The sequence below is a fragment of the Mugil cephalus genome, chromosome 2 (assembly GCF_022458985.1).
Source record: "Mugil cephalus isolate CIBA_MC_2020 chromosome 2, CIBA_Mcephalus_1.1, whole genome shotgun sequence".
Lineage (NCBI taxonomy): Eukaryota > Metazoa > Chordata > Actinopteri > Mugiliformes > Mugilidae > Mugil > Mugil cephalus.
In genome coordinates this window covers 30,356,819-30,376,177 of record NC_061771.1, presented here as the reverse complement: position 1 = coordinate 30,376,177, position 19,359 = coordinate 30,356,819, and the positions used below count along the sequence as shown (strand labels likewise).

The 19,359-nt window shown below is 42.8% G+C and overlaps 1 protein-coding gene across 1 annotated transcript; it reads right to left on the bottom strand.

The window, feature by feature from the left end:
* Nucleotides 1–770: 770 nt before the first annotated feature.
* On the bottom strand, nt 771–19,230 carry capn2b (calpain 2, (m/II) large subunit b). The gene is made up of 20 exons (XM_047579291.1): nt 18,970–19,230; nt 18,258–18,327; nt 14,521–14,639; nt 14,052–14,185; nt 13,264–13,432; nt 13,058–13,141; nt 12,894–12,979; nt 12,173–12,238; nt 11,924–12,084; nt 11,392–11,561; nt 11,293–11,304; nt 10,652–10,863; nt 10,342–10,378; nt 8,558–8,623; nt 7,735–7,792; nt 7,597–7,661; nt 6,757–6,825; nt 6,596–6,674; nt 2,058–2,174; nt 771–1,211 (listed from the first exon to the last, which is right to left on the bottom strand). Exons 1-20 carry the CDS (start codon nt 19,204–19,206, stop codon nt 1,129–1,131), a joined length of 2,094 nt encoding a protein of 697 aa, XP_047435247.1. The 5' UTR covers nt 19,207–19,230; the 3' UTR covers nt 771–1,128.
* Between the last annotated feature and the right edge of the window lie 129 nt (nt 19,231–19,359).

Sequence of the window (19,359 nt, the reverse complement as noted above, 5' to 3'; positions counted from 1 at the left end):
GGTGTGTGTGTGTAGCTGTAAACATGCTATACAGTAGTAGCACACAACCCATGAGTAGCAGTAGAGGATAAATGAGATAAGACATTATCTAGAGGACATTTGTTCAGCGCATGTTTCAGTGTCACCTGAATAAAAGACGTTTTAATTTGATGGTTCAGGTTCATCCAGGTCACAGCTGGACAAAACACAAAGACAACAAAGACAGCTGGACGTTAGCCAGTGTAGATAAAGCTAATATCCATGAATCCACCATCAGGATGGTGTGATGGACAAAGACACTGATCTCTCTCCATTTCTGCCTCGTCTGCAGTTTCATCAGCATCATGTGGACGAGACAGAAGACTGTTAGGTCAATGTTTAGTGGACAGAAGAGACCAGAGTAGAATAGTTTGGTTTAAATGTTTGGGCATCGTCATGTTTGGAGATGAACCAACTCTGCATTCCAGCACCAGAACCTCATCCCTCCATGACACATGGGGGCGCTAATGTCCTGGCCTGGGGAAGGAAGGAAGGAAGGAAGGAAGGAAGGAAGGAAGGAAGGAAGGAAGGAAGGAAGGCTAGTCAGCTAGTGGTTAGCTCACAGGCTAATAAATGCTAACCTGTTAGTTCTGGTGGAAAATAATAAAGAACATTTTAATGTGAAGAGTAACTGGAGTGTGGAGATGTTTTGTTTTTGGTGAAATGAAACCACGTGTTTCCACAGTTTATGCTAAGCTAGGCTAAAGCTAGGCTAAAGCTAGACGTCTGTAAATGAACCGCAAACACACGTCTTAGTTTTCCGAGGACAGATTTATTGACTTAACATGGACTGTCAGTTGGTTGTGTCACAGAGTAAAACAGACGTCTGTCGTATAAAACATTCTAGCAACAACAGGAAGTGATATATATCCTGATTTTATTCATTTACTTTATTTTTCTCTCGATCCAGGAATCTGTTACCTTGTTTCCTCCTTTTAATTTCCTGATCTGTATATTCTTATGTGTGAGAGAGAGACAGAAACATGTTTGTATTTTTCTGTAATGCCGTGAACATACAGGGAGACTGACAATAAAGAGACGTTGAAGCGGCGGCGGCGGCTGTTAACAGGAATATGGCGGCGGCGCGTTGCTGGAAGCCCGGTCTGCGGCTCAGATCATGGAGAAGTTTAACCACTGGTTGAAGTCGAGCTCGATGGAGCCACTTTTGTGAGGGTCCAGCTTGTTGAAGATCTCTGAGGAGGAAGACGGACGTTCAGGAGGTCAATAATAAATAACAATAATAAAAAAAAAATCAGAGGATCTTTCTTAGCAGAAATCTTTTTTCAGTTCTTATTTTTGGGGGTGCTGGGACAAAGTTTACCGTCTTAAAAAGGGGGCTAGACTCGCCTGTGATCTTTAACGAAAACCTCAGTATCTCCCTCTGGTTTCATGTGAACGCTGCCCTCTAGTGGTTCATCAGTGGTTCAGGCTAACTAGTGGCCGACAGGCAGCTGACACCACTTCACCAACTGTTTACAACTCAAAGACTTGTGTGTTTCATTTTCTTTAAGAATTTATACACAAGTGTAATATTTGTGTTTCAGAGCACGTTTAGTGAACACAGCCAGGGTCCTGAGATGCTACGACACAAACACAGTAGTGATGTGTCATCGCTCTAAGAGCCGATGTTTGATAGCGATTCAGGAGAGTCGAATCCCATCGAAGGAGAGACTATTGATTTATTTAATTATTCATCTATTTCCCTTTTGCTCGTTCATCTCTGCACAAAAACTTAAAAACACTGGAGGATGTTAGAGCAGAGAGTCTTCACAACATGAAAATATATGAAGAGCAGGTTCCACAAGGACATTTATGCTGTTTGCTTAGCTATTGAGTTTGGTTCTGTTTTTTCTTGTGTTTTTATTGTGTTAATTAAAACGCTTCTCATAAAAAAATGGGTTTATCAACACACAGTGTATCTGTATTCAGTGTGTTGGGCTAAAATATGAGGCTATAAGCTGTGCTAAATGAAGAGCTAAACATCCCATCACTTAAACACAAGCCAAAACGTAAAAAAAAAAAAAAAAGCTGTGACTCACTGAACATCATCTCCAGCCTCATCAGACAACCCACGAAGTTGTCGAAGTCGATGGTCATGTCGGGGTCCGAGTATCGAGCCACCAGCTGCTGGTAGATGGTGTTGTTGAGAGTGAAACCTGGAGGAGGACGACGGCAGCAGCAGAGTTACTGAAGAGCAGCTAACGACGAGCTAACAGCATGCTAATGTTTTTTTTTTTTTTATTATTTAGAAATATATGTAAATATCTTTATTATTATAGCAACAATGCTAATTAGCATCCTCATTCTCTAGGCAGGTAACACAAAAACATGATAAGACATTGAACAGGACAATAGATCCAATAAGAGACATCACCAGACAGGACATTACTTAGAAGATAAAAGTCCATAGTTACAGGACTGGTTTGATTTCAGCCTCGGGTTGAGGTGAGTTTAGAGCGTTTGTAATGTGGGACACTGATCCAGATCTTAATGGACCAGAGGCTGTTTTTCTGTGTGGGGCCTCCCAGTCCCTCTAGAGGAAGCCCTGGTCCTGAGACATGGGAGATGGAGCGAGGTAGATTTTCCGATTTATCAAAATTAGCATGTTAAATAAAATTTGATAATGTTCGTGAATTCAATGATGCTAATTATGTGTCTTTACATAAAATACTGATATAATGTTTTTGCTTTAAGGAGATATGTAATTATCAAGATCACATATTTATATCATTATCAGTTTTTATTCATAGTGCTTTCCACTGTTTATATATTTGCACTACTACTACTACTACTACTGCTACTCAGCTACCACTCAAAATTTCATTAAGTACATACATGACAATAAATGATTCTTGAATCTTGAATCTAGACCAAACACATAGTGTAGAGTGACCAGACATCCCCAGTTTCTGAGGACAGTCCCCGTTTCGGATGACCTGTCCCCCGGCTAAAGCTGCCAACAAAAATGTCTCTAATTTTAGCTTTTTATGAAGAAAATGTTGCAAAAATGTTGTAAATGCCCCTGAATCTCATTTCAGAAATCTGGTCACCTTAATATAATGATTGCAGTTGCTTCTACCTCTGTTGCTAACTGGTTTACTCTACACGTAAACCCTGCTAACCCAGCTAAGTCTGCTAACCCAGCTAACTCTACTAACTCTGCTAACCCAGCTAACATGAACATACCGTCTCCATCAGTTTACTGGCAGTGATGTCCAGACAGCAGCAGAGAAACAAACACAGTATTTTAGTAGCGAGACAAACACAAGACACACTGCAGAAGAAGAAGAAGAAGATGTTAGTGAACAGGAGAAGAAGATCCACACTGATTTATTTAAAGAAATATAAGCTTCCTCGTTAAGAGAAGATAAAGGATGAATAGGAGGGTGCAGCAGGGTTAAAAGCAGTCTAAACATAAACAGGATGTTTCAGCAGAGGGTCAAATTCATCTGAAACCATCAACACATGTAAATGTTTCTGTGGAAGCAGCGACAGGGGAGGAGATGAGATATTTAGAGACTTCAAAAGGGAAAACTGGACCAAAACTGATCATTAAGTTCTAGCGAGCTCACAGCACACAAAGGGGGCGGTGCCATCTCTGAGAACCAATGGGAACAACGGATCCGGTTGATTGACATGTGACTCAAACGTTTATCTGAGGGAAACATTTGGTTCTTGAGAACTTTGGTTCCTTCCACTAGCTCCACCATGCTGATAGCAGCGTGGAGCAAGATGAGCTAACTCTGACCACACACTAAACAGGTTTATATGGTGGTTACCTTGGTTAATATTAGCTAGTCTTAGTTAACACTGTCTACTTTAGGTCAACAGTAACTGGTTTATGTTCAAGTTAGCTGGTTTAAGCTAATGTTGTAATGCTAGACACTAGATCCACCATGTTGACAGCAGCATGTAGCAAGAAGAGCGAGCTCCGCCCACACACTAAACCGGTTTATATGAGGGTTACCTAGGCTAATGTTAGCTACTGTCAGCTAACACTGTCTACTTTAGGTCAATGTTTAAGCTGATGTTGTTTAGGCTAATGCTAGACACTAGATCCACCATGTTGATAGCAGCATGGAGCAAAAAGAGCTGGCTCCACCTACACATTAAACAGGTTTATATGAGGGTTACCTTTGCTAACCTAGTCTAAGCTAACACTGTCTACTTTACTGTAGACAGTTACTGTCGACAGTAACTGGTTTATATTTAAGTTAGCTGGTTAAAGCTAATATTGTTTAGGCTAATGCTAGACACTGCTCGTAGCTGTGGGGAGAAAGAGCAAGCTCCGCCCACACACTAAACTAGGTTTATACGAAGGTTACCTAGGCTAATGTTAGCTAATATGAGCTAACATTGTCTACTTTAGGTGAACAGTAACTGGTTTATGTTAAAGTTAGCTGATAGTAGCGTGGAGCAGGACGAGCTAACTCTGCCTACACACTAGACATGTTTTATATAAGTGTTACTTAGGAAACAGAGCCGGGGACGTCTGGGAGGCCAACTGTCCTCTACAGAGACAAGGACGACTAGAGAATCAGTGTAGATGAGGAATGAGGTTTAGAGCTTGAGAACCATACAGTATCTATACAGTGGGGGAAAAAAGTATTTGATCCCCTGCTGAATTTGTAAGTTTGCCCACTTCCATAGAAATGATCAGACTCTGGTTTTTATGGTTGTTTACTGGTTATGGGTATAGACAGAATATCAGTCGAAAATGCATAAAAAACACACAATCTAAAAGTTATAAATTGTTATGTATTTTATTAAGGGAAATAAGTATTTGATCCCCAACAATTCACTTAGAATTCAGGCTCCTACAGATTGGCTGGTGCGCATGTGGCACACAGCTGTGCTCAGTCAACTAATTACCAATACTCCTGATCTTAACTCGTCATGTATATAAAGCACACCTGCTCTAAGAATAAGTTTCTTACATTCCAACTTCTACAGCACCATGGGCAAGACCAAAGAGCTGTCAAAAGATGTCAGGGACAAGATTGTAGACCTGCACAAGGCTGGTATAGGTTACAAAACCATCAGCAAAAGGCTTGGTGAAAGGTGACAACTATTGGTGCCATTATTCGCAAGTGGAAGACCCATAAAAGGACCATCAACTGTCCTCGGTCTGGAGCTCCCCGCAAAATCTCGCCTCATGGAGTGAGGATGATGATGAGAAAGGTGAGGGAGCAGCCTAAAACAACACGGCAGGAGCTTGTTAATGATCTGGAAGCAGTTGGGACCTCCGTCACCAAGAAAACAGTTGGCAACACACTGCGCCGTTATGGATTGAACTCTTGCAGTGCCCGCAAGGTCCCCCTGCTCAAGAAGGCACATGTACAGGCCCGCCTTAAGTTTGCCAGTGAACATCTAAATGACTCAGAGAAGGCTTGGGAGAAAGTGCTGTGGTCTGACGAAACCAAAGTTGAGCTATTTGGCATTAACTCGACCCGCCGTGTTTGGAGGATGAAAAAACGTGAGTATGACCCAAAGAACACCATACCCACGGTTAAGCATGGAGGTGGAAACATCATGTTTTGGGGCTGTTTTTCAGCAAAGGGTACAGGCCAACTTCACCGCATTATGGGGCCAATGAATGCAGCCATGTACTGTAACATCTTGGACAAAAACCTTCTTTCCTCAGCAAGAACACTGAAGATGCCTCGTGGGTGGGTTTTCCAACATGACAATGACCCAAAACATACTGCCAGGACAACAAAGGAGTGGCTCAAGAAGAAGCATATTAAGGTCATGGAGTGGCCTAGTCAGTCTCCAGACCTTAACCCGATCGAAAACCTGTGGAGGGAGCTGAAGCTCCGAGTTTCCAAGAGGCAGCCAAGAAACTTGAAGGATTTAGAGACTGTCTGTAAAGATGAATGGGCCAAAATCCCTCCTGCGCTGTGTGCAAACCTGGTGACCAACTACAAGAAACGTCTCATCGCTGTGCTTGCCAACAAAGGTTTCTCTACAAAGTACTGACTTGTGTTGTGCTTGGGGATCAAATACTTATTTCCCTTAATAAAATACATAACAATTTATAACTTTTAGATTGTGTGTTTTTTATGCATTTTCGACTGATATTCTGTCTATACCCATAACCAGTAAACAACCATAAAAACCAGAGTCTGATCATTTCTATGGAAGTGGGCAAACTTACAAATTCAGCAGGGGATCAAATACTTATTTCCCCCACTGTATATCTACTTATCATATATCTCAATGAGACAGGAAACGCCTCATAATGATGACCAAAATAAAGATCTGTCCTGAACTCATCTCAAATGACTGCACACAAGAGACGTTGTTGTCCAACTCGTCCATCAGATAAAACCGACTGAGGTCTAAATCTACATAAATCTGTCCAGAGGAAGTGAAGAAGAAAACAAGAAGAGAAACTTCGCTGAGCTCTGAGGAACCACAGCGTTCCTGATGCCTCCGAACCAAACCACATGAATGAAGCTTAGTATTTTAACGAGCGCCAGGAAATCGTTAGCCGCCACCACCACGACACAGACACTCAGTTTGAGACGACGTGGAGTTAAAGTCGAGTCAGTGAATTCCAGGAAATGAGTCTGACCTGCATCTTTGAAGGCAACTCTCATTTCTGGAGTGCTCATGGTCCCAGAGTTATCCGAATCGTTCTTCTTATAGATGGTCTGCAGACACACAGACAAACTCAGGATTTTTTCTTGCAAAAGTCAGACAGTGAATAACAAACCATCAGAGGTCACATCTCACCAGGTATCTCTGAACCTTCTTCCACAGCGTGGCAAACTCCCCGAGGCCGAGCTTCCCGTTGCCGCTGTCCTGCTACGGAGTTAAGGATCAGTTTCTGCCCAGGTGTAGACACCACTGGACACTGTCTAAACCAGGGGTGTCAAACATATGGCCCGTGGGCCAAAACCAGACCTCCACAGGATGAATTTTTTTAAAGTGTAAACATTAGAAGTCATTAAGAGTAATTTTTTTCGATAAAATTGGCACCTATTTGAAAATTTTCCACAAGATCTAGTCACAGTCGAGGACATAACACAACACTGAGACCCAGAACTAAACAGTAGATGGCAGCAACGAGCCGAAATGTCACTTATTTTTCTTAATTCTTTAAGGAGAACCATATTTGGTAACTTCATCACATTTTAAATTGAGTCCCTGTTCCTCTCAGTGAGGTTTATTGTCATGTGGTTTTCATTCAGCCAAGGAGAGAAGATCAAGGAAACCTTCTCAGGTCTAATCAGGGTCTAACGTGGTCTACAAGGTCCACCTCTGAATGAACTCTGAGCACAGCTGATTTATTATGAACCATGAAGAAGAAGAAGTGTCCTAATGTTGTCTAATGTGATAATGTTGACAGGTGTCTGATGTTCTAATGCTCTCAATACATGTTTACATTATTTTACCGCTGAAGGACAAGGAACCATATATATAAACATAAAAATGTCCATAACTTAAATAAAAGGGAAAAATCTGCCATTATTTATAGGTTATTATGACATAATGTTACTGAGATCGGGTTTAATGTGGTCCCCAAGCTAAAATGATTTTGACCCCCCAGGTCTAGACCCCATGGAAGGATACGTCCATCAGGTTCACCATGACCCTGGTCGTCTCCAAGCTGAAGCCATCAGTCTTGATGTCAGTTCCTGAAACAGAAAACAGGAAGTCAAAGCTGCATCTGATGGCGTTGACGTTTATCGTGGTGAAGATTCTGCTCACGTTTGGCAACAATCTTGTTCATGATGGTCTTCAGCTCCACGGCAGAGATCTCCATGTCCTGAAACCAGCCACCAAATAAATTATTATCAGCACAGGAAACGTGTTTATCCTTTGTTTCTACACGTGGTTCTAGTCACAACACTGGCCTAGCTGTTAGCTGTTAGCATGTAGAAGGTGTTGTATTGTGATCCTGTTAGCATGTAGCATGTGTTGTGGTTATGAATAAATCTGAACAAAACTTTGTGTTACATGTTAGCATGTAGCTATTGTTAGCAAGTAGCACACATTGCGGTTAACAGTGAATCTTTGTGTTACATGTTAGCATGTGTTGTGGTTTTGAATAAATCTTTGTCTTAGCTATTAACATGTTGCAGAGTGTTAGCTGTTAGCATGTAGCATGTGTTGTGGTTTAGAATAATTGCGGTTAACAGTGAATCTTTGTGTTACATGATAGCATGTAGCATGTGTTGTAATTTGAGTGTTAACTGTTAGCATGTTGCACGTGTTGCACTGTGAGTGTTAGCTTTTAGCATGTAGCATGTGTTGTGGTTCAGAATAAATACTTGTCTTAGCTATTAACATGTTGCACAGTGTTAGCATATAGCATGTAGCATGTGTTGTGGTTTAGGGATAATTGCGGTTAACAGTGAATCTTTGTGTTAAATGTTAGCTTGTAGCATGTGTTGCAGTTCAGAATAAATCTTTGTGTTAGCTGTAAGCATGTTGAAGTTGCTGTACTGCGAGTGTCAAACTGTTAGCACGTAGCTTCACTAACAGATCACAGAACAGGAATTGACTTCACGTAAGAAGAAATGACACGTACGTCTCCAGCGAGTTTACAGAAGAGGTTTCTGAATCCAGAGTCCACCTCTTCGTCCGACACCGTCTCCTGGAGACAATCACCATGACAACCGTCAACACATCGATACAAACCTTTATTGCCATAGCAGCAAAGCACAACCGACCACTCAGCAGCCAGATCAGTGTCTCATTGGCTCAGGCTTAGACAGAACATCTATTTTTAATCAGAGAGGGTACAGAAGCCCAGGAGAAAGGCAAAAAGATTAAAAGTTGCATTTAATTTAGTTTAAACCTGGGTTTACTGGAACTGAACCAGGTGATCAGAAGTTGACTTGGTAGAAATATTTAAATAAAATAAATCTACATTAGGCAACTGTTTAAGACCTTCACTGATAAAATACTGAAATGAACGATGCTCTGAATGTTCTTAGAGTTAGACAGACTTTAATGATTCACAATTACTTGTTCAGAGTAGCTTAGTTGCCCATAAAAAAAAAAACAATAGTAAAAAAGATAATAAAATAACACTAAATAAATGATAAATAAATAATAAAATAAGATTAAAATATTTTTATTTAATTATTTATTTTATTTATCTGTTTTAATTTAATTGTCTGTTTTTTATGGATCAGTGTCCTACATGTTCTGGGGGTGATTAAAACATAAAATATTATAATCTATGTAGGTGTATTTATGTACCATGATGTTGATTCTCAATAAAAATAAAAATGAAAATAAAATGAAATAAAATAAAGTATTATCTAGTCACATAAAATAGAAAACTGTGTAAGTAAAAAATATACACAGAATTATATCGTGAACAAATGTACAGAAACAGCAGGTAAAACAGGGCCCAAGAGATCCGGTTGTCTGGACTGTTGCACAGCAACATGATTGTTGGTTCAAGCAGATGTGATTGTCAACACTGAACCATTAAAGGGCTTTCTCCGAAGAGCCGCGCCTTCATCAGCTGCTCCTCTTCCTAGAATCCTTCCCTAACCTGTATGAGCTGAACCACAGGTGACTTTCACCTGGAGGCAGCGAAACAGGATCATCCCTGAACCTGCATTCAGTTTGAAGAGGACTCACTGTGGAGCCTTGGAATTTGAAAAGACTTTGAAAGTGAACCAACAGGCTTTCACTAACCAGTCAGAGCTGTTATTACCAAATTAACTTGAATTTTCTGCTGTTGTTTTTAATATGTAACCTCTCTGATGACTTGTTGTCACAGGATGGGCTGTTCATTAAACAGGTTGTTCAGCCCACTACACGGTGTAGATGGATACTTTACTAACTATATACAGCATTCAAGTTCCTGGAGGCTTCCAGAGTTCAGGTCTAATTTGAGCTTTGTCTCTAAAATAAAGAAGAATTTAACATGTGAGAGAATATGGATCATCTCCCCAAGATAAATAACGTTTTTGGTTGCTGTTAAACCGGTCTGTCCTCTCATTATCTGACAATAGAGACATGTATGATCACTAGCTACTAGCTACTGGGAGATGGTTGAAACTGATCACACTGGAAGGCTGGAAACTTTCCAGCTTGTTCCAAAATCTGGATCACATCCCCAAGTCGACAACCATGTGGGGATGCATGTGGAACCAGGTGTGAACACAGGAACTTATAGGTCTCAGATAGTTAACATTAGCTAACAGCTAGCATGCTAAGTCCCTTTAACTGTGGCTCTGATACTGATTAATAATCAGCAGGTCATTTACTGATCTACAGGATGAACAGTGCATTGCGTTGGTTGTTTGTTTCCCTTTAGTTCCATCTAAATGAGTAAAACACTGAGTTACTTACATCCTCCAGTTCTGCGTTGACGGGGTCGTCACAGGGCCTGATGGGACAGAGAGACTCACATTTATACTTCGTTTAAAGACATGTTTGTTCAGTGTCCTAAAATACTGGCACACTTTGCTTCCTGTTCTCCAGTAGACGGTAAACAAGTCCAGGTCTCAAGGACTCCATTCAGAAACACTCCCTAGGAACAGGAAGTGGACTGAGCCAAGAAATCTGGACATGCTCCGTTCTCTAGATTCCTGCCTAGACCTTGGGAAATGACCAGCCAACCAACGTAAACAGCCCACTACTAGACGGTTCAGGGTCTTACGCTGTCTCCGTCTGCTTCTCCGAGAACACCCGGATGCAGAAGTCTCCATTGAGATGTGGTTCAAAGGTAGATGGGACAATCAGGTACTCCCCCGGAGGCAGCTTGAAGCGAGTGCTGACCTCACGCAGGTTGATGAAGGTTTCAGATCTCGCCGTCTGAGCGTGAGTTAGGAAGAAGTTCTTATCCAGGTGAACCTCCCTCTGTCCGTGGAACTGAGGCCAGAAAGAGACAATTAGGACAACTGTCTCAACAGCTGGGCAGGCGGCGACACTAACAGACACTTGTCTTTAAATATTGAAGAGCTGCAGAGGCTAGAAAACACTTCTTTACTGCATTAGACTTATCATAGGCCTTATCAAGCTTGGTTCATCTGTTAGTTTGTCTTAAGATCATAACTACTGCAGAAACATGACAGTGCTGTTCTATTAGACAGAGCGGAACATGTAGAAGCCTGCAAACAAATCCTGTCAGACACAAGCCTGAAGGTGAAGGCACGTCTAGTTTCTCCTCAGAGCAAAGGTTAAAAAACTCCAGCACTCTGTTGGAAATGAAGGAGCCTTTGGGTGAGAGGTGGATCAGCTCTTAGCTCCATAGACTAGTGAGATTAATGAGTCTTGAAGAGCTGGAGGTTCAGATCTCACCTGCTTTGGAATCTGTAATAAAAAAAGAAGAAAATGAATTTAAGGAAATCTTCTGTGTCATCAGAATTTAAGTATCGACCTGATCTCTTAGTGTCCGACCTCGTAGATGGCAAAACCGACGGTGTGCATGTCCTCCCCTTGTTTGCGCAGCTTCCTGCGGTTCTTCTGGATCAGACCGACCACAAAGCTGCAGCCCACCTCACCATCGTCTGGGTCGTCGTCCTCCTCCTCCAGCTTGATCACAAACTGAGGATTGGTCCAGAAAGTGTCTGTGGAGAAAAAAAAAAGTCTCACAGCAGGAACATCATGAATCTGCTCAAAATGTGCTGCTGGTCCAACCCAATAACCCCCAATAAACCCAACACATCCCAATCTCCCCAACAAACCCAAGATCCTCCAATAAACCCAACAATCCCCAATAAACCTCAACATACCCAACAAAACCCAAAAAAACCCAACAAAACCCAGCAAAACCTCAACAAACCCCAATAAACTCTGACAGAACCACTCTTTAGTATGAGCCGAGTCACATGAGGTCGACCTTGATCAGGTCTAGATGCCTTGGGTGGGTATTAGTAGCTTAGAAAAAACTGTCAACAGTCTACATCAGTGTTAGTAGTTCAGAACTAACAGGGGTGATTCCTGCAGCCTCCGGCGGTGGATCCTCTCCTCCAGGTGCCATCGAACTTGCTGACGCTCCAGTGTTTGACGGATTCGTCGTTGATGGCGTCGGGGGTCAGAGTGCAGACCTCGATACGAGAGTAGTGACGCAGGAACTCGGTGAAGGACATCCTGCAGAGATAGGATGAAAGGGAGCTCTCACTCTGCAGTACCAACCAGAACTGTCAGTTCTGATTTATTTATCATTGCAGAGACTCACCAGAACTCTCCATCCTCTGCGTTGGCATGTGGACAGTCCCCCTGGACATGGCTCCATTCAGATGAGCTGCAGGAACACAGCGCACACATAAGTGTTGCTGAATTATTGTCTTTAACAGGAGCACTAGCCCTGAGGCAGGTAAAGCCCTATTCACACAGGATTAGTTTTACCTGGAGACCTCCAGTAATTCAGAAATCACCACCCTATGCATTCGCACAGGATTAATAAACTCTGTGTTTTACTTAAAGTTATGATCCGTAGTTATGGCTCTGCTACTTTCTGCCTGGATAATGAAAAATATATTTTTGATACTGCTGAGCCCAATTAAGAAATTACCAACAACCCGTCTGATTTAAATCAGCACCACCTTTACAGATGAACACATTAATGGTTGATTTAATGGTTTCATCCATTTAAATGGGTGAATAGTTCAGAGACTTTGCTCTCTAACATCTGTCCAGACTATGAATTACAGAACATCTTTCATAATTCTTAAGAGACAAGAAGCAGAAAACGAGATCCAAATCAAATAAAAGTTTCAAAAAAGGAAAAACTCACCCCTGAATTACAGCGATGTGAATTCACTCTGGATTAGTTTTATCAGAGGACCTCTGTGTTTTCACGGACGATCTCCATGATCATTACAAATTACCAGAGGTCCCCAGGTAAAAATAGTACCGTACGAAAAGGGCTTTTGATCTAAGTGACCATAAAAACTTACCCGTCGCTCCAGGCTCCAGTCCACTCCACCTGTCCCCATGGGTTCCTCATTCTCACCAGCTTCTCCTGGCGACCCCGGTAGTTAACCTGAAGACAAGTCAAACGTCACTATCCATCCTCTGTGTCTAAGAAAAAGAGTTTGTCTTTTGGTTTTCAGAGGATTACCTCAACCGCTCCGGTCAGGGAGTAGGCATGTCCCTTCACCAGCTTCTGACGAGTCACAGCCTCAGAGTCTGCGGCACTTGTGATCTAACAACACAAACGCAACCGTCTTCATTTTAACAGTCCAGAGACAGAACATTTCACCAGTCTGAGAGGCTGCAGCCCCTGGTTTCCTGAGTGCTTCTCATCACTATGTAAAGGTAACTCACGTCGATGGAGCAACCCAACAGCGCTCCGGCCTCCAGAGCCTTCTTGATGATCTGGAACAGGTTGGATGGGGGTCGTTGGAGGTCAAAATTTTCAGCGATGCCTCCGGTAAAATCCTCGAAGCCCTCAGTGGTGGAACCGCCAGACAAGGCTTCATAGCATCCGTTCACCCTACAGCCAGAAGACAAGAGTCCGACAGCTGAATCATGAATCAGAGTCAAAACCTTAATCTGTACTTTAATGATTCTACCACTGGATGATGGTTAAAGAGAACTCAGTGCGTACTTAGGTCAAAGACACTAAATGTTTTGATAGAATCACGAGAGTTATCATTGTTATCACGACAAATATCAGGACCGATACCAGTAAAAAATGCAAATATCGGCCGGGTGTATCAGCATTGGTCCATAACCAGGTGCTTTCACCGATACATAGATTTTTTTTCCAGCATGATTTATAGGCAGACGCATCCACATGCAGCCCATACCTTCCCTCTCCCTCATGATCTCTAATTGCGCTCTACCTCTTTTCATCTTTTTATTTTGTATCAATAAGAGTATTAAATATTCTTCGAGTTCAAAAAATGCCAGAACTGACATTTGTTATCATTGTGTAATTTCCATCATGTAAATGGAGGGAGAAAAAGCAGTATCCGTTCCAGATATCGGCAGTCGACCAAGGCTGATGTAAAAAAAAAGAAAAAAAAAAAAAAACGGTATTGGCCCAAAAAGAATCCATATCGGTTAATCTCTAATCAGGACTCCACCCTTTTCCCTCGTCCAGGTCTTACTTGGCGTAGGCTTTCTCCAGCAGAGCGCTCCAGAACTCCCTCCCCTCGGCCGAGTGGACGAACATCAGCTCTCCGTCTTTGACCGGCAGCCGGTCGTCGATCACCACGTCCACCCACTCACCGAACTGCCAGAACTACACAACCAACAGTCTTTATCAGTGACAGTAACTAAGAACAAACAACAGTACTAGTCGATCAGAACCAACAGACTACATAACTGTTAGTAGACAATCTCTGACAGTCGTTTAATGGAGGTAAGACATGAGCAACAGTGGTTCTTTAATTTGCTCTTCTTGTGGGAACCATAAGATTTTGTCGGTTTCCAAAAGAAGAACTAGACAAACCATAACTGTCTGAAATCGGAAGGGGCAGAGTCAGTAGAGCTGGTAGAGACTGGTCAGCTCATATTTAGCGGTAGAGTTTTTAGTTGTTTAACTAAAGCACTGATTCATCACAAAAGACTTGTTACCTGAAAGTGAAAGATGCCGGCGTAGTCGTCACCAAAGCCCTGGTCGGTGGGAACCACTCTGGCCATCACATATTCATTCATGGTCAGGGAGGCGATGGCAGCCAAGAGCCAGCAGTCACCTGGAGGAACAGGACACGTCTCTGAGTCTTAGCGTCTCAGTGTTTACTCATGTGGATGAATTCTCATATACGCTCACTTGCCACTTTATTAGGTACACCCGTTCAATTACTTGTTAACATGAAATGCTAATCAACCAATCACATGGCTGCAATTCAAGGCATTCAATCATGTAGAGGTGATCAAGACAACTAGCTGAAGTTCAAACTGAGCATGAGAATGGGGAAGGAAGGGGATATGAGAGACTTTGACCGTGGTCTGGTTGTTGGGCCCAGCCTGAGTATTTCATCACTCCTGTCAGCTAAGAACAGGAAACTGAGACTACAGTTCACACAGATTCACCAAAACTGGACAATAGAAGATTGGAAAAATGTTGCCTGGTCTGACGAGTCTCGATTTCAGCTGCGACATTCAGATTTCAGGGTCAGAATTCAAACACCATGAAAGCATGGATCCATCCTGCCTTGTATCAACGGTTCAGGCTGGAGATGGTGGTGTAATGGTGTGGGAGATTTTTTCTTGGCTCACTTTGTGCCCCTTCGATAGGCTGTGGCATTTAAACAATGCTCAGTTTGTACTGAGTATTGTTGCTGACCATGTCCACCCCTTTATGACCACAGTGGACCATCTTCTGACGGCTACTTCCAGCAGGATAATGCACCACGTCACAAAGCTCATATCATCTCAAACTGGTTTCTTGAACATGACAATGAGTTCACTGTACTCCAATGGCCTCCACAGTCACCAGATCTCAGTCCAACAGATCATCACCTTTGGGATGTGGTGGAACGGGAGATTCTCATCATAGATGTGGAGCCGACAAATCTGCAGCAACTGTGTGATACTATCATGTCAATATGGACCAAAACCTCTGAGGAATGTTTCCAACACCTTGTTGAAAGTATGACACCAAGAGTTAAGGCAGTTCTGAAGGTAAAAGAGGGTCCAACCTTTTACTAGTGAGGTGTACCTAATAAAGTGGCCAGTGTGTGTATACATAATGTATATTATTCCGTCTCTATTTCTTGTGCATTTGTTCATTTGCTAATTCTGTACATTTTCCATTTTATTTTAGTAGATTTTACGTGTTTTTATTTTAGTATTATTTTATTTAATATTATTATTATTATTATTTATTTTTCTTTTTACTTAGAGCATTTTTTTATGTGCAACTTAGTGTCTTCATGTCTCAGCGCTGATCTCAGGATCATAATCGAGACAGTTTTGTTGTGTCCATCATGTTGTGTCCTTAGTTTCTTTTACAGCCCTCATGTCCTGTTTATGTCCCAACAGAGGACAGTGTCTCTTTTCTGGCAGACGGTTGGACAAGAGGCTTGCTATGATTCATTGTGGACCACGGGAGACAGAAGTCCTCCTCCGGTCTGTCCTATGGGTACACCACCGCCCACGGACCGGGTGGACGAGGTGTGGACATTCCAGATCAGAGATCAGAGTCCACATGACGACTGTTGGACAGGGACAGGGTACAGAGTGGAGACACTGGCCCCTCCAAGTCTTTTCTAACGTTGATGGAGTAGAATGAAAAGAGGCACTGAGCATGAGTCACAGGGTTTGTCAGATGAGTCATGTGACTCAGAGTCAACTTGAAAGTTATGAAAGTTAAAGTTTGTTTTCTGGATCTAAACGTTGTCTCTGTCTCTACAGCACAAGTGTCAAACATGCACCTCGAAGGACAAAATGAGGCCAACCACAGGGTCTAATCTGGCCCTCAGCATTTTACGTTCTATTTCTTAGCAAACTGCAAATTCAAATAAAATCAACTACTAGAGAAGTGAACGGACCGAACAATAATGAGCCACAATTACAGTTGTTTTCTATTACTTGCTCTTCTTTGCACTAAAACAAATGGAAAAAGTCTGGAGTTGCCGTTACTTATTGGTTATTATTCTGCTGTGTTACTGGTCCAACCCACTTTAAATCAAACTGAATGTGCCCCCAAACATGGCTCCCAAACATGCCCCCCCTCCCTCCCACTCCTCTGCGATGTCTCACTCTGCACTAAATTTCTGCACCAGTCAACTTGAGGAGGAATGTTTCTGCATGTGAAAACAAATCTTTGAGTTACACAAGCGTCAGACATCTGTGGTTTAATGGAGGCACGAAGCTGACTCACCCACCACAGCCGGGGGGTGGGGCTCTGGGTCTGTCTGCCTCTGTGAGGACCGCCGAGTGGAAAATGTCCTCGCAGAAGAGCAAACACGGAAGTGTGTGTTTGAGGGTGTGTCCTCATTGGTTGGCAACTCATAACCCCCCCCTCACCACCACCACCACCACTCCAACAATAGCTGGCAGTGCTCTTCCTGTCCTTCTGTTTCCTGCACAACCAATCACAGCTCGGCCCGTAATTACAGCTGATCCAGGTTCAGCTGCTTCACATTATAACATTTACGACGTCGACTCAGGATCTGGACCTGGAAACGTTAACAGTACAGTTCACAGGCTGAACCCAACAATGACTCATAAAGGACTGAAGATTCATCCTTAGAGGAGAACAACATCAGGGCTTATCAAGTCCAGAACGAATAGACTAAAAAACAGACTCTACCCTCAAGCCGTCAGATCCCTCAGACCTTCAATAACCACCATACGTATATTTATACCCCAGTCCACCCACCTCAATAGGCACATTCGCACTAATATGGTTACCATATCGTTAGCCTAATAGCATAAATCGATAGCCTAAATCAAATTTGAACGTTTTCAGAAAACAAGTAAAAACACAGTTATCAGCAGCACATTTGTATTTTTATTGATATTGTAACAGTTAGTCAAAAATTGACTTAAGTGCATAATGATTTATGCTATTAGGCTAACAATTTAAGCTATTAGGCTAACGATTTATGCTATTAGGCTAACGATTTATATTATTACACTAACGGTTTACACTATTAGGCTAACGATTTATGCTATCAGGATAATGATTCATGCTATTCGGCTAACAATTTATGCTATAAGGCTAGTAATTTATGCCATTAGGCTAATGTTTTATGCTATAAGGCTAACGATTTGCCCTACTGTTAAATTGTTTAAAATGCTGCTACTTTCTTCCCTCATTGTACCGGTGTGTGTCTATATTGTATTTTGTTGTGTAGCTGCTACAGTTTTATTTATTTATTTTTATCTAGGGGGGGCGGAACCAACTCTGAGGACCAATCAGATCCACCGACCCAATTCACCATCACATGACTCAAACATTTAGTGGAATCAAACACTTTCCACCATATTGGTTCCTACCACCAGAGGTTTGGAGATGCAAGTTTCATGATCATGTGATCAGAGTGAGAGTTTTATGTTTTACGTTTTATGTAATAAACACCTTGTGACTTCCTGTGTCTGGTGATCTTTAAATCATTTATTTATTCTGGCAGTAAAGGACAAGCCTTCTTTTATTTCTCCAAACTTGGGATTTATTCTTTGACTATTCAGGTTTTAATGCTCTGTTTTTGTATATACACATGTCTACTTATCACACTGTTGACATTATTTTGTTTGATTTTGTTTCTGTGTTGGTTCTCTTCCGTTTTATTCATAACAAGTCGATTAACTGTGACCTGACAACCTGTCTGCGCTGCGTCCAAGTACAACAAGGAAACACTCACCCAGAGCCCCCTGACAGATATCGGTCCTGGTGGCTCCGCCCACGATGAACTCGGGGTTAGAGACCAGCTCCTGGAAGGGAGGGGGAATCAGCTGATCAGTAAACAACAACAGACTCCAAACAATAACAAACAAATATCAGCAGCGGACCAAGCAACAACGATAAACAAACATCAGCTGATCAATCAATAACAACTATAAACAATTACTAATGCCAGCTGATCAGTTAACAAAAACAAACAAACAACAGCTCAGCTGCTCAGTCCTGATTTATTTGTTTGTTTGTTGCTCCAGTCTGTTTCTCTTTCTCTCTGACATTGTCGCAGTAGGACATCTTGTTTTCTCTAACACGTTCCCACTGAGGCCCCAAAGACCAGGGGCCCCGGGGCCTCCAGAGACCAGGGGCCCCGGGGCCTCCAGAGACACTCCTGGATTCCATCTAAGTTTAGATCCTCAGGTAGTTGATCAGAGTGAGACCTCTGTCTGCAGGATAATAAATATTCATGAGTATATAAAGACCCGCTAACTCATCTACTGATCTGTTCCTCTGATCTACATCATTCCTGGCTTAACCATCAGAGAGGGAGGGGGGGCACATAGCTCTGCTGCCACCGCAACAACCCCGCCCCTCCGACCCCACCCACTCATGCAAACTAAAAAACCACCATCCCGTCCCTTGCCGTCCCTTCCCTTCCCCCGGGCCCTGGTTCGTACCGTGGGTCTCTTCCAGGTAACTCCCCGGACTTTGTGGGAGCTCCGGCCCAGCTCGTTGAAGCCCAGAGACTCGGGAGCCGCGGGGAACGTCGGGTCGCAGAAGAGCGTCCCTGACGCACGACTCTGCGCCCGGAGCGCAGCAAAGTCCTGGTTCAGGTACCGCACCGCGTTGGCATTGGTTCCAAACCCCGCGGCCAGGGCCCGCTTCTTGGCCAGAGAGGACGCCACGCCGGACATGATGAAGCCGAGACAGGAGGTCCAGACGGGACGAAGTTCTGATCAAACTTGTACAGATTCAACAGATTCACAGACTTCAGAAACTTTACAGTCTTCAGACCTCCGCCCAGAACCGGAGGAGGAGCCTCTATCCCTCTCTCCTCCCTCCATCTC

Bases quoted from the DNA above. Each gene is read 5' to 3' on its own strand.
- capn2b (XM_047579291.1), bottom strand. From the start codon at position 19,206: ATGTCCGGCGTGGCGTCCTCTCTGGCCAAGAAGCGGGCCCTGGCCGCG. The intron at 18,328-18,969 runs GTACGAACCAGG...CCTCCCTTCCAG, and splicing joins TTACCTGGAAGAGACCCACG to GAGCTGGTCTCTAACCCCGA. The intron at 12,085-12,172 runs GTGAGTCTCTGC...CTATCTCTGCAG, and splicing joins GCAGAGGATGGAGAGTTCTG to GATGTCCTTCACCGAGTTCC.